The sequence below is a fragment of the Saccostrea cucullata genome, unplaced genomic scaffold (assembly GCF_032062105.1).
Source record: "Saccostrea cucullata isolate Sc308-1 unplaced genomic scaffold, CSIRO_AGI_Scuc_v1 ctg9442, whole genome shotgun sequence".
NCBI classification, from domain to species: domain Eukaryota; kingdom Metazoa; phylum Mollusca; class Bivalvia; order Ostreida; family Ostreidae; genus Saccostrea; species Saccostrea cuccullata.
This window is the reverse complement of record NW_026925179.1, coordinates 10,945-25,432: the sequence shown is the minus strand read 5'-3', so window position 1 is coordinate 25,432 and position 14,488 is coordinate 10,945. Positions and strand designations below refer to the sequence as shown.

At 36.3% G+C, this 14,488-nt stretch overlaps 1 protein-coding gene across 1 annotated transcript; it reads right to left on the bottom strand.

Moving 5' to 3' along the window:
- Positions 1-3,495: 3,495 nt before the first annotated feature.
- LOC134268244 (uncharacterized) lies at positions 3,496-11,619 on the bottom strand. Its single transcript, XM_062750438.1, has one exon. The coding sequence runs from the start codon at positions 11,617-11,619 to the stop codon at positions 3,496-3,498; it is 8,124 nt and encodes a 2,707-aa protein (XP_062606422.1).
- Positions 11,620-14,488: the final 2,869 nt, after the last annotated feature.

Sequence of the window (14,488 nt, the reverse complement as noted above, 5' to 3'; positions counted from 1 at the left end):
GCTAATTGTAACGGGGACCGTTACAGATGTTCCCCAAACGCTCCACAACTCCCTTTTGGTGCCATATTCCCTATAAGCTTCATTAAATAAGACAAACTCTATGCATTTGAGACTTTAACAACATTTACCCAGAAGTGTACCAATTTCATTCAAATTTTAGCATTGCACGCATGCTCATGTGAATGCATGTGCGTAATGACCATATAATCTTGTCTTTACAATCTATAGACTTTAATATACTAAATATCAAAGTATGTAATCCAAACGTATTAAAAAATACGCTAATTCAAGTGTATTTTTGATTTTACTCATTTCACGTGCACGCACGTGCTCACATGAGCATGGCGACCATACTTTCTTGTAGAAGTCCATTACATCTATCTATGTTCTAAATCCCACCCCGTTTAGTTGAACACCAAGGGAGTTATAGCTGTTCAAAGTTTCAGCCAATCAGATTGCAGCGCACGTACATGCACGTGTATGCATGTGCATGATGACCATGTCTTCTTGTAGAAGTCCATTATATCTATCCATGTTCCAAATCCCATCCTGTTTGGTTGAAAACCAAGGGAATTATAGCTATTTAAAGCATAAACCAATCAGATTGCAGCGCACGTGCATGCACGCGTTTTCAAAATAATTGCTATATATCTTATTGTAGGATATCCTTATACATGCCTATATTCAAAATTTCAAAGGATTTCGTCAAAAAACAAGAAAGATATTGAGACTTTAGTTTCAGCCAATCAGAGCGAAGCGCACGTGCATGCGCGTGAGATCTTGCTTTTTTGACCATGTCATCTTGTCTATGCTTCTATAATATACTTCTAACATGAGTTTTAAAGCATATCATCAATAATTTAAATAGTTACGTCTGTATCAATTATATTGGACATTTCTCGTGTTGCACGTGCGAGCTCTTGCAAGCACACGTGCATGCACATGCTTTCATGATATTTCTTTTATTACGGGCTGTAGATCTCCCTAATGTATGACTATGTTCAAAATTTCAAATGATTTTATCAAAAAACAAGAAAGATATTGAGACTTTAGTTTCAGCCAATCAGAGCGAAGCGCACGTGCTTGCACGTGCGATCTTGCTATTTTGACCATGTCATCTTGTGCATACTACTCATATATCCTTACATTATGAGTTTCAAAACATTTCGTCTAAAAATAGAAAAGTTACGGTTATATCCATTATATATTGGTCATTTCAAGTTTTGCACGTGCGCGCTCTTGCAAGCACGTGCGTGGAAAATGACCTTGATTCCGCAAATCTACATAACATGCCTACTTACCCTAAAAAGGTTTCCCCTTAATCGGATGTGTACTTTACAAGATCATTCGCGGACAAAATTTTCCCGAGAAGAAAAATAATAATAACTAGATACGATCTCGTTGCGAGCAACGAGTAGGTCTTCCGTCCGATTTTTCGATAAGATGAGATATGATTTTGACTCTGATCTTTGTTCAAAGATCATGATTTCAAGAGTTCTCTCATTTATTTTAAATTTTAGATTTATATAAATTTATAAAACAGCCAAAGACGAACTTATGTTGGTCCATCTTGCCCCCGTACTTGAGGGGTCATGCAGAACGTTTACCTTTATGTCAAATGAGAAGGCTATTGATTTAAAGGTACTTGGACACAGATTTGAAGTTCATATTTTGAATTATTTTCTCTATAATATTAAGACTTATATATTTTAATAGCATTTCACACAAAAATTAATTAAAAATCTTATTTCATTTAACAGTTATTAAACCTTTAAATCTTTTGGCGGGTTTGATTGACACATCTTTGCACTTTCACAAATTTAAACTTTGTTCTTAATCCTTATGAAAAATGGCAATCTTGTTGTGTATTAATGAAAAATGTTAATACTATAATCCAGAAAATTCAGAGTAGACATGTTCGAAAGCAAAACAAACACACAATTTATTGTCAGTCCGTGCAGTTGTGGAGAACAGACTTTGGCGATTCAACGCACCCGGTGAATCGTAAACACAAAACAAAAACAGAGCTCTTGCCTGTTTACAAAAAACTGTATACATAACACGAGTGTGCTCGATTTGCTAAACTGTGTACGCAACTCTTAGTTCGGAATGACGATTCTTGTATACGAGTTTTGCTTTTTAACGTTTCTACTCTGAATAAAATTATTTATCTTACTATAAATTATAATATTTCTCATTAATACACAACAGGATTACCACTTTTCCTAAGGATTAAGAATAAAGTTAAAATTTGTGAAAGTGTAAGGATGTGTCAATCAAACCCGCCAGAAAATTTAAAGTTTTAATAACTTTTGAATAAAGTAAGATTTTAAATTAATTTTTGTGTGAAATGCTATTAAAATATATAATTCGTGATATTATACAGAAAATATTAACTTCAAATCTGTGTCCAAGTACCTTTAAAACGTTTTTTTTTAGCAACAGCTATTTAGAAATTTCTTTTCCTTTTCAAGCTTTACAGGATAGACATCTATAGGGACCAGTCCCTCAAGTCCTTAATTTGACGTGTTTTTTTTTTGTATAAAAAAAGAAGAAAGGAATGGTTGTATTTTGTTTAAAATACGATTTTGAACATAATTTTACTCGATACAGCTTTTCAAAAATTTTCCCCTTTGGAAGTAAAAAGAATCAAAGAATTTTAGCATATTGGCCCTTAAAGGTACTTGAACACATATTTGAAGTTATTTTTTCTATAATATTACGACATATATATTCTAATAGCATGTCACACAAAAATTAATTAAAAATCTTATTTCATATGAAAAATATTAAAATTTCAAATGTTTGGGCGGGTTTGATTGACACATCCTTGCACTTTCACATATTAATTTTATTCTTAATCCTTAGGAAATGTGGCAATCTTGTTGCATGCGTATAAATGATAAATATTAATTGTAGAGAAAATATTAACTTCAAATCTGTGTCTAAGTACCTTTAATGGCGTCTAATCAAGTAAAATATGATCCTATTTTTACAATATGTTGTTGCATATTATCAAGATTAACCAAGTTATTTATAACAAAAAAGATGTGTATAGAGTTATACAGGAAAATCCTTTGGTCCCTCTTGGTCCCTTATTCGAGTGATCAAGCCCTTTTTATCCAAATCAAATGAAAGATCTCATATTTCTAAACAACTCTTCTTCTATATGTCTTAAAATGTTTACTGGTAAGCAGATATGATAGGAAATTTGTCAAGTTTTGGGAGATATTTGTGAGCCTATTTTTCGAGCTTGAATACTTTTGGTTATCTCCATATATTTCTGTTTGCATACCATTGTGTTTATCATATTTAAGCTCAAAATAACAACAAACAGTATGTAACAAGTTGTGTCACAAGTGTGGGGCTAGTTATACGTATGAAAACTTTTAAAACATTTCGTTCTAGTTGAATTCTAAATAAAATTTTCGCTTATTCAAACCCATTAAAATGTTAATATTTAAAAACATTCCAGACAGACATCAGGAACCGATTCTATGGATAATTCATTGTGCTTGTTAAAAGAGTTACCATTAAGGCATCGTGGTAACTGTAAAATGTTGGAACTTTTTCCACTTTTGCCTGTAAAGATGTTGACAAATACACATGGTCAAGGATAGTTGCCCCTTCCGTTGTATTAAAATCAACTATTTGCCTAAATCCTTGCTGAATCATAAAATTCTGAATAGACCCTACGTATCTGGCATCCTCATTGAAGTCCCCAAGACAAACAACGAACTTAAATACTGATTTGTAAAGTGCAATCGCCTTTTCAAATTGTATTAAAAACTGTGCAATATCTAAAGAGTTTGGGCGATAGATAGTCAAAACTACCAATTCCTTTGAAACACATTTCACACATATGCCTTCGATATTCTTTACATCAAGTGAATGGACAATATTTTCCTGTTCCGTTTCTTTAACGTAAACAGCCACACCTCCACCCTTTGATCCACGCAACTGTAAAGTTTGAGCATTGCTGTCATCGTATAAATCTCCTCTAGCAGCTTGGTAAAAATGAAACCCATTCATTTCGAATGCACTGACATTTTGTCCAGATCTCAACCATGTTTCTGTTATGCAAATAATATCTGCATTCCTGAATCGAACATCTTTTTGTAGACATACAAAATGTTTATTGAGACTCTGAATGTTGTGAAGGAAGATTATAATGCCTTGGTCTAATGTATCAAAGCTTGGTAGTGTCAATTGTGGCATCTCTAGCAAACCTGCTTTGACTTCTGGGTCAGCGTATATTTTGTTCTGCAACGATTCTGCATTGTTTGTTTCAATAAACAAGCCTCCTTTCGATGTTACTCTGCTCAGTGCCACATATCCTTGTCCAGGAGAGAATGTTTTGTCTAAATTTACTACAACTTTGTCAACTGTCATTCCTTGTACTTTGTGAGCTGTGCACGCCCAAGACAATCGTAATGGAAACTGGTGTCTTACAACATTCTTTGTTTTTTGTTCTAGTAGTTCCTCTTGAACTCTTTCAATCAGAACAACGTTTCCATCTTTTGTTCTCCTTCCGGACTTCTTACCAACATTGATATTGTCAAATATTACTCCTATTGCAACAATAGTTTTTTCCACGTGTTTTTCACCATATACAAAATGTGAAACATGTCCCATAACTCCATTTACAAGGCCATCATCTACATTGCAGTTTCGTGTAAGCATGACTCGTGCACCAACACCCATTAACAAACTGCTAGAAAGATTGTCTGTTTTGGGCCTTGTAGTTGGCTTACTTTTTAAGCTTAGAATTCCTGTTGTTCGATCTTTTGTAAAGTCTTGCGCATCAATTTCAACAAGGTCCTCACAGGTTCTCTTAAGCATTGTTAAGTTAAAGGCATTGACTTCCTCATTTGTTGCATAAACATGGAGGACATCTACTGGTCCTTCCCTTACACATTCATTCAAAATAGATTTTGTTTCTTCTTCCAGTTGTTGTTTTATTACTCTACTCCGAAGTGAATTAAGTGCTGTCGCAAATGGGATGTCCTCACGTTGTCTCATAATTTTGGTCAACTCCACTACTTTGAAGAAGTCAAGCCAATAATCTACAGGATAAAGAACATTGTTTTTATACAGTCTTTCGTCTTTGCGCTGTTTAACAGGAGGTAGCTGGTAAAAATCTCCCACGGCAATCACTGACACTCCTCCAAATGGTTCTTTACACTTCTTAATCTGTACAAGTCTTTCATGGACATAGTATAATAATCTTTTGTACACCATTGAAATTTCGTCAATAACTAAAATTTGCAGATCTCCAAGTTGAACTCTCATTTCACTTAAACTCTGTTCCCTCAGTGGTTCATATGGCAAAGGCATATATTTTGGCAAGGAAAATAGATGATGGATAGTATTCCCTCCGATGTTAAACGCAGCTGTTCCTGTGAAAGCGGCAAGAAGCACTGTAACACTGTCAGGAGATGTCAAATTTTTCCCAAGGATTCGCGATGCCTCATAATGTATAGCTTTGATAAGATGACTCTTGCCTGTTCCTGCTCCACCAGTTATAAAAATGTGCAATGCATCAGGTTTTTTCCCAAAAATTTCCTTCAAACACCACTCTCGCACAACATAAAATACCTTCATTTGCGTCTCATTTAAATTCTGTAAGATCTGGAATATCTCCTCTTTTGAATGTGTATTCTGTTGAACCTTGTAAAGGACATCGGAATTATTTTCTGTTTGCATATCTGGCAATTCTTCTGTTACATTCAAATCTAAACGTTCATTTCTCATGGCAGAACATTCCTGTCTCATTAGTTCTGTCTCAGGACAAAGGTTTGCCCATGCATCTTCTGGTTCTCCTATGTCTTCGAAGGTTTCTTGGGCCTCTGCAATCACATCTTCATTTTGAGCATAGTGCATTCGGTTCGAGTCAACAATGGATTTGACTAACTGCACTTTCTGCCTTCCTGTTATTCGTACATGTCCATTTTCATAAAATGTTTCATAGAGATCAAATCCTGGAGGTTTTAATTGAGCATCTGTCCAATATGGCAAGAAAAGCTGTAGCATACATCGGTAATACCTCTCTGGCATTTTATCTGCACTGAATCTTGGGTATCTTATGACAGCAGGTTTTGTACGTGTTCTCCTTTGTATAAATCCCTTTGAATTCTGAAGTTCAAACACATTTTCATTCTTTGTCTTTGGTACCTGTGATTTAGCGAGTATTCTGAATTCTGAGCAAAATTCCGCCAAACACATGTTCTGAAACAACGGTTTATTTGGTCGATTTTCATACCTTTCTACCACATTTGTCATCCAAATATCATCTTCCTCATCGTCATTCTCAATATCTTCATCGTTCCTAGGGTTTCTTTTCAGTTGCGACAATGGTTTAGTCAGTCTAGTAGGATTATCACCCACAGGAACAAACACAACCTTCCTTGAGCATTCTTTCATTTTCAAGTTACAAACGCGATAAACAGCTTCCTGTGCGCTCACTTCTCTATGATTCAAATAGACAGATCCTATTTTCTTTAAGGTGGAGCGTGCACTTTCATTTCCCTCTTCTGCCTCTATCTTTGTTTGTTTCAACACCATCCCCATTTCTCTCTCAGACTTTGAAATATACGAAATTATATAGACAATGCAACTAAATGGATCTAAAACAAACTGAATATCCATATTTGCATCCCAACACTTTAAAAGGCACGGATTGTACTGATTGATCCACAGCTCAAATGGATTTCTTTTTAGAACAACTGATCTCTTTTTAGTTAGGATTTTGTGTGCTTCCTCGTACTGCTCTTGTGTCAAACCTAGACGTTCAAAAATTTCTTCTGTTGTTTCCTTTTCCTTTGCTTCCTCTTGCACTTCTTCCCAAACTTGTAACAGAGTTTCTTTAGCAATTGTTGATCTATGTTTCAATTCAGTTGCCGCAACCTCAGGATCTTTTTCTAAGTTTTCTTCCTCAAGTGGAGAATTGATGAAAGTAGATACAGAAGGTGGTCTTGGAAAATTAAACCTACAGTCTGTGCCTTTCTTTCTGCAAGACTTCGAATGTTTTTTGCTGTGCTGTTGTACAGCTAACACAATATTCCTGAGAGTTAAATCTTCTTTCTCAGAGGGCATTTCACAACTGATGTATTTGTCTATGAAATTGCACACAGCGTCTTCTCCATCCTCATCAAGTTTTGGAGCATTTTCTATCCAATATAAACAATGCATGTGAGGTGATCCTCTTTGTTGAAATTCGACTCTTTGGAAATAATCCGATACTTTTCCAATTGGTTCTGATGGTGAAAATATAACTTCTGTCTGAAAAACATGAAATCTATGCTCAAACATTCTAGCAACTGTTACAGGATTGCTTCTCAACACCTCATTTTTCTCAGACCAGTCCAAATTGCAAGGATCTCTGTTATCATTTTGTTGTCTTAATATTGTTGCAACTGCATCATTCCATCTATGTTCTGCAGCAGAAAACGAGCAAAACCAAGTAGGTATCCCCAACTGTCGAAGCATAGCAAAGAGATCCTTTTGTGCTGCTGACCAATATGCTGGTGTTCCACGTATTGGCTGCATGAATCGCAAAGCCTCATCATTTTTCATCAATTTTGAGAGTACTTCAGGGTTTTGTACCATGCTTGCTGTTACATTTTGATCACTTCCCATTCTCTTGACTGATTTTCTAATTGATATCTGCGTCTTCTCAATAACCTGATTTAAATCGGACATATATTGACTAAAGAAAACATAACTACTGTCTTTTGCAAATCTGTCGTCAGTATTCATTAGTCGATTGTTGAAGTATCGTGACAATGTTATTCTTGTATCTCTGTTGTCATTCCATGAAAAACGTCCGGTCGGAAATAGGTATGGAAAGGTCTTAGCTTCATTTCCCTCTTCTTGTAACATCCGCACTGGATTATTTCCTTCTCCTGGAGCAATATCATAGACATCATCAAAGTAATGATCAAGAACCTCCTGAGCAATATCAACTGGCTGTAAACAAGTGTCTGCTGCAATGTGTTGCTGATCGTCCTCCTCCGATATATTATCATCATTTTCCATAACTTCCTGAGAACAGTCAAAGTCATCTGTCCAGTTTGCATCTACAGCTACATCTTCATACCACTGATTGTTCAGCTTTAAATATTTTAATGCCTCAAATATGTGCCTTGGGTCAACAAACTGGTATTCACTGTGACCTTTGTAATTCAACTTTCTCTTCAATTTAACTCTTAATAGAAGATCTTCTCCCGGCCTCATTGGTAAACTTGTGACTTTCTTCAGATCTGATGGTACACATACAACTGGTCCATGGATGTTTTTCTGACCGCCGTGAGGAAGAGCCATAACTTTCATAAATGGTATATGTAAAGCAATTAAATGTTTCTCTAGGGTGTTTAATTCTTTCATTTCTTTTGGAACATCTTCAAGAGCCATTTTGTTAGCTGCTGCTTCTGCTGGAAGTTTACCACTCAATATTTTTCTATGACATGTATAACAAATCCATAACTTTGACTTAATGCAGTTCTCAGGACATGTTTCTGTACACTGGTGGCTATACCTTTTCTGAATGCATATCTCTGCAATATTTGCTGCCCGTTCATTTTTGACATATGTTTCTGGGTCACATCTTTGAACTTGATTTTGAAACAAAAGCCGATCACAACAACAACACGAATAATCAATTCCAAGCATAACCTTTTCTTTGAATATTCTTACTACCTCTTCCTGATTTTCCATTCTTTCTTGCTGAGCAACTCTTTGACTTTTTACTCTTTCCTTTTTTTGTGTTCTTATTATTGCACTGGAGTGATATAGATTTTTACTAGTAGCTTTAATATTTGACCTAAAAGATTCATCACTTTCATATTTTTCAGCTGCAGCTTGGAGCTTTGTTTCTCTGAAGATTTCATTCTCCCTATATCTCTTTGTACTTGCTGCATTCACTAGATTCCGGTGCATTTCATCAGACTTGTACCTCAGTTTGCTTTTTGCTTTTACATCTTCTCTGTGTTCAACATCCGTTGCATATTTCTGAATACTTTTCATTTTAACATTACCCCTGTGCAGTTCATCTGTTGCATACCTCTCAATACTTCTCTTTTTCAAATCTTCCCTGTGATCATGATCTGTTGCATACTTGTCAATACTTCTCTTTTTCACATCTTCCCTGTGATCATAATCTGCTGCATACTTCTCAATACTTCTCTTTTTCACATCTTCCATGTGATCATAATCTGTTGCATACCTCTCAATACTTCTCTTTTTCACATCTTCCCTGTGATCATAATCTGCAGCATACTTCTCAATACTTCTCTTTTTCACATCTTCCCTGTGATCATAATCTGTAGCATACCTCTCAATACTTCTCTTCTTGGTGTTTTCCTTATATTCATCATCTATTACATACTTGTCAAAACTTTTCTTTTTGACATTTTCCTTAAAGTCATCATCTGTTGCATATCTGATTGACGCTACTTTCAGTTTTTTCTCTTTATATTGTTTATCTTCATGGTATCTCTTTCTTAAAGTATGTTTCCTTCTTTCTGCAGCACTCACTTTTCCCTGCATTTCTGATGTAGATTGCCTCTTTTCCTGCATACGTGTCCTGTTTTGATATCGTTTTTTATATTCATGGCGATTCTTACTCTGTTGCAACTGTGTCAAGTCTGATTCCTCTCCAGTGACCGAAATTACAACATTATAATGATTCTGCTGCTGATGGTTCAAGTAAATAGCCCCATTTCTGCTTTGCATACTTGGTTCTACTTCATCAACTGAAAACCTTAACCAACGTTGCTCAGAGTATGTGTATATATCAACGTTCAGTAAATGAACCATTGCAAATATTTCAACCTCGGTAGCCCATGTACCTTCTCGTGACATTCCAGTAGACAAAAGATGGCTTTCCACAGACTGTACACCATCTTTAAGAAATGACTGAAATAACTCTTTGTTTTCAATCATATGCTCACAGACAGAGTTCCTTATAACATTGTGAAAATCCTCAGAGTTTGTAAGACTGAATGAAATAGCTCTAAAGAAGCAATTTCCATCTCCTAAAATTTCTTTTTCAAACATTGGGTCTGAGATATTAGTTTCAGTGCATTGGCTGTCACAAAAATTGTCAATGCAAATGAATGGAATGTTCAAATTTTGACACAAATGTTTCTTCAAACCTGTACTCAGTGGCATAAAACTAAACTGAGACTGCTCATGACTAATTAAAATCAATTCATCATCTATATTACTTGTTTCAGCAATAATCTCTGAGGAAATATTGGTAATTTCAGATATTTTTCCAATATCTTCTTCATTTTCAAGCAAACCGCTTACATTTGCCATACTCATTTTGCAGGTCACACCACTCAAATTACATTCAACATCCTTTGAATATCCCATTGACAGAGCAAGGTCTTGAAGATATGAAAACACCTCATGTTCACTTTCCAATAAAACTCTTGTACTCTTTCCAGTAACACTTAACATCCCATCAGAAGACCTAGAATGGGAGTCAAAAGCAAAATAGCCACTCTCTGTTAATCCTACTAGCATAGTATTTCCCCCAAAGCAAACAAAACAGCCATCAGTGTCTGTAAGAGCAAGTCTAAGTGCATCAAACAGTGGTAGGGCATTAAAATCTGCATAGTTTAAACTATCATCTGCAATGACAACACTCGCATATGTCTCACTTGCATGGAATTCATATGATCTATTAAAGCATTCAAAGTGTTGAGGTAATTCATCTACTAGCAAATACCTATCATTGATTGATGAACATCTTTGTAGATATGTGTACAATTCATCACCTGTCATTAAAATTCTGTCCATGTCTGCTGTGTTCCAGCTCTTTGCATTTTTAAGTTTGTGGTATGCCAACCCTGCTAAACAATTAGCAACACACTGTGTCCCAGCATTCTCTTCAAACATAGGATGAGCTTGATGAAAAGAGCCCTGAATTGAGTTGGATATATTATAGTAAATGCCTTTAGACGATGTCTGCCAACGTTGATCTGCATTTCTTTTCATATTCTCTTCTTCATTTTTCTCTGAAAGAGTATATTTCTCATTGTTTTCTTTCTCATTTCTATTTGTTTTCATTTCAGATTCTATATTGTATTCGTTCAAATTTCCTTTCAATATTCGTTCAGACTCAGTTTTAATATTCGTTAAAGTGCCCTCATCTTTTGATATCCTACTGGTCTCCTCCTCCCTGGAGGTATCCAGCTGCGCCTGACCTGCTGGACCAGACATATGCCCCATGTCCGATCCAGGTGCCCTCGGTGGAGCACAAACCCACGGTGGGGAGTCAGGGGACGGTGCCTTGTCCTCGTTACGGACAAACAGACGACTTCCCCGAGGAGATGGCAACCTCGGGGCAGGTGAATGCATTTTCACTCGAGGTGAGGCCTGCACCCTGGCCAGGGGTTTTTCCTCTTTAGGTGGCAACCCCATTGAACCAAGCCCCGGAAAATTACCGGGAGGAGCTATCTCAGCTCCATGCTCTGTCCCACAAGAAACAGAACTCTCTGTCAGTGTCTCATCTAGTGACGGATCTCTAGCATCAAGTCTCGCCTGCCTTTTTCTATCTCTGTCTCTTTCACGTTGCCGTCTCTTATCAAATGATCTTTTTTTCTTTGGCATCTATAAAAAAAATCAAAATTAATAACACTTAAACTCGTCTTTTCTAGTCCCAGAATCTATAAATTTTTGTTAATGACTAATGTGTGCCACAAGTAATGAAAGCCTTAGGGTAACATTTCTGATCTAAGTCACTAAGACCTTGCTGTTCTTCAGATTTATTCCTCTACATATTCCTCTGTAAAACTTTAAAAACCAAGTGTGGGCTCACCTCTCCTTCAAGGTCATGAATTGAACAATTTAAGTCAAAGTTAATTTAAGATACTGGTGCTTTCATTTCAATTGGAACAATAATGCCTTTGATTTCTTAATTACATGATTTTCAAAGATTTGGGTTTTTTTTTTATTCCTTGAATTAATATCTGATCATACATTGTTCAGCACCCTACTTCTTATGGCATTGGCATTGGAAGCAAATTTAAAGTAAGGGGGAGCTAAAAGCTAATTGAAAGAGAAAAAAGTTTAACCTGGAAAAAGAAATGACAAAACAAGATGTGTTTGTGAAACGTTATGTGCCCGGTGGCATCAAAGTTTTACAAGAGGCCCATGGGCCACATCGCTCACCTGAGAAGCTTTGACAATTCTGTCCTTTACTAGATTTACCCCTTGTAATACATATTGTGACCCCACCCTACCCCACTGATCATAATTTAGACAATTTGAAATCTACGCTACCCCAGGATGTTTCCATATAAGTTTCAGCTTTTCTGGCCCAGTTGCTATTAAGATTTTCCTATATATTTCTATGTAAAACTTTGATTCCCCATTGTGGCCCCGCCCAATCCCCGGGGGTTATGATTTGTATAATTTAAAATCTTCACTATCCCAGGGTGCTTCCACAAAAGTTTCAGCTTTTCTGGCACAGTGGTTCTTGAGAAGATTTTCAAAGATTTTTCCTATATATTTCTATGTAAAACTTTGATTCCCCATTGTGACCCCGCCCAATCCCCGGGGGTTATGATTTGAACAATTTAGAATCTACACTACCCCAGGATGCTTCCACATAAGTTTCAGCTTTTCTGGCCCAGTGGTTCTTGAGAAGAAGATTTTCAAAGATGTTTCCTATATATTTCTATGTAACACTTTGATTCCCCATTGTGGCCCCGCCCAATCCCCGGGGGTTATGATTTGAACAATTTAGAATCTACACTATCCAAAGATGCTTCCACATAAGTTTCAGCTTTTCAGGCCCAGTGGTTCTTGAGAAGAAGATTTTCAAAGATTTTTCCTATATATTTCTATGTAAAACTTTGATTCCCCATTGTGGCCCCGCCCAATCCCTGGGGGTTATGATTTGAACAATTTAGAATCTACACTACCCCAGGATGCTTCAACATAAGTTTCAGCTTTTCTTGCCCAGTGGTTCTTGAGAAGAAGATTTTCAAAGATGTTTCCTATATATTTCTATGTAAAACTTTGATTCCCCATTGTGGCCCCGCCCAATCCCCGGGGGTTATGATTTGAACAATTTATAATCTAAATTACCCCAAGATGCTTCCACATAAGTTTTAGCTTTTCTGGCCCAGTGGTTCTTAAAAAGATTTTTTAATGACCCCACCCTATTTTTGTCTTTTCTTGATTATCTCCCCTTGCGAGGGGATATGTCCCTTCATTTTAACAATTTAAATTCCCCTTTACCCAAGAATGCTTTGTACGAAGTTTGGTCAAAATTGGCCCAGTGGTTCTTGAGAAGAAGTCAAAAATGTGAAAAGTTTACGGACGGACAGACGGACGGACGGACGACGGACAAATTTTGATTAGAAAAGCTCACTTGAGCCTTCGGCTCAGGTGAGCTAAAAAAGCAATTTTCAGCAAAAAGGTCACAGTCATGGTCACACAATCATTGTCATTATTTGTTATTTTAAAGCACTTAATTAGTGGAGTATGCATACCAAATATAAAGTCTCTATCTCCTATGGTTCAAAAGTTATGGAAAAAATTTGAAAGAGCTATTTTTAGCATATATGTTATAGTCAAGGTCACAAGGTCATTGATTTTATTGGTTTTTGAAAGAATTTAATTAGTGGAGTATGCATACCAGATATGAATCCTCTATCTCCCTTTGGTTCAAAAGTTTACGGCGAAAGTTCGAAAAAGGTATTTTTAACATATATGTTATGCTCAAGGTCATCACGTCATTGAATTTATTGGTTTTTAAAAGAAGTTAACTTTCTGATGATGCTTCCACATGAGTTTCATCTTCCCCAAGTGGTTCGCTCTTCTGATATATTGTACCATCTATCACTTTTTTTTGAAGCCTTTAAGTATCATGTTCATATTAATAAAGCATTGAAATTGCAAAAGTAGGTCATCATAACCTACATTTTGGTTAAACACTCAGAGAGCCCAGGATAATCAACTGATAAAGTGTAATAATTCTAAGCCCCTTATTATCTGAAATATGAAGATATAGCCATGAGATTTCAAAACAAGAGGCCTATGGGCCACATCGCTCACCTGAGCACTGTGGCCAGGAAAAAGTAGAAATTGTTTTATAAGTGTAAAGTTTAAATTCAAAAGTAGTCCCATGACCAATCATGGATGTGCTATTCTTGAGAAGATTTTTAAAGAATTTTCCTAGATATTTCTATGTAAACCTTTGGTCGGCCACCTTGGTCCCCCTGACCCCGGGGTCATGATTTGTCCAAATGGGACAAAAAAAACCCCCACTGGGTTTTTCAGAAGTAAGTTTTCCATAATAAAAATATGTATCAAACACGAATTATGAAATTTTTATTCCAGTGACCTTGAACTTCCCCAAATAACCTTGGGTCAATGTCATGACACACCCTTGGGTCATGGACAATCTTTGAGTGAAATGAGAACCTACCAAGTTTATCCATAATAAAGATGTGGACCTGACTTGAATTAT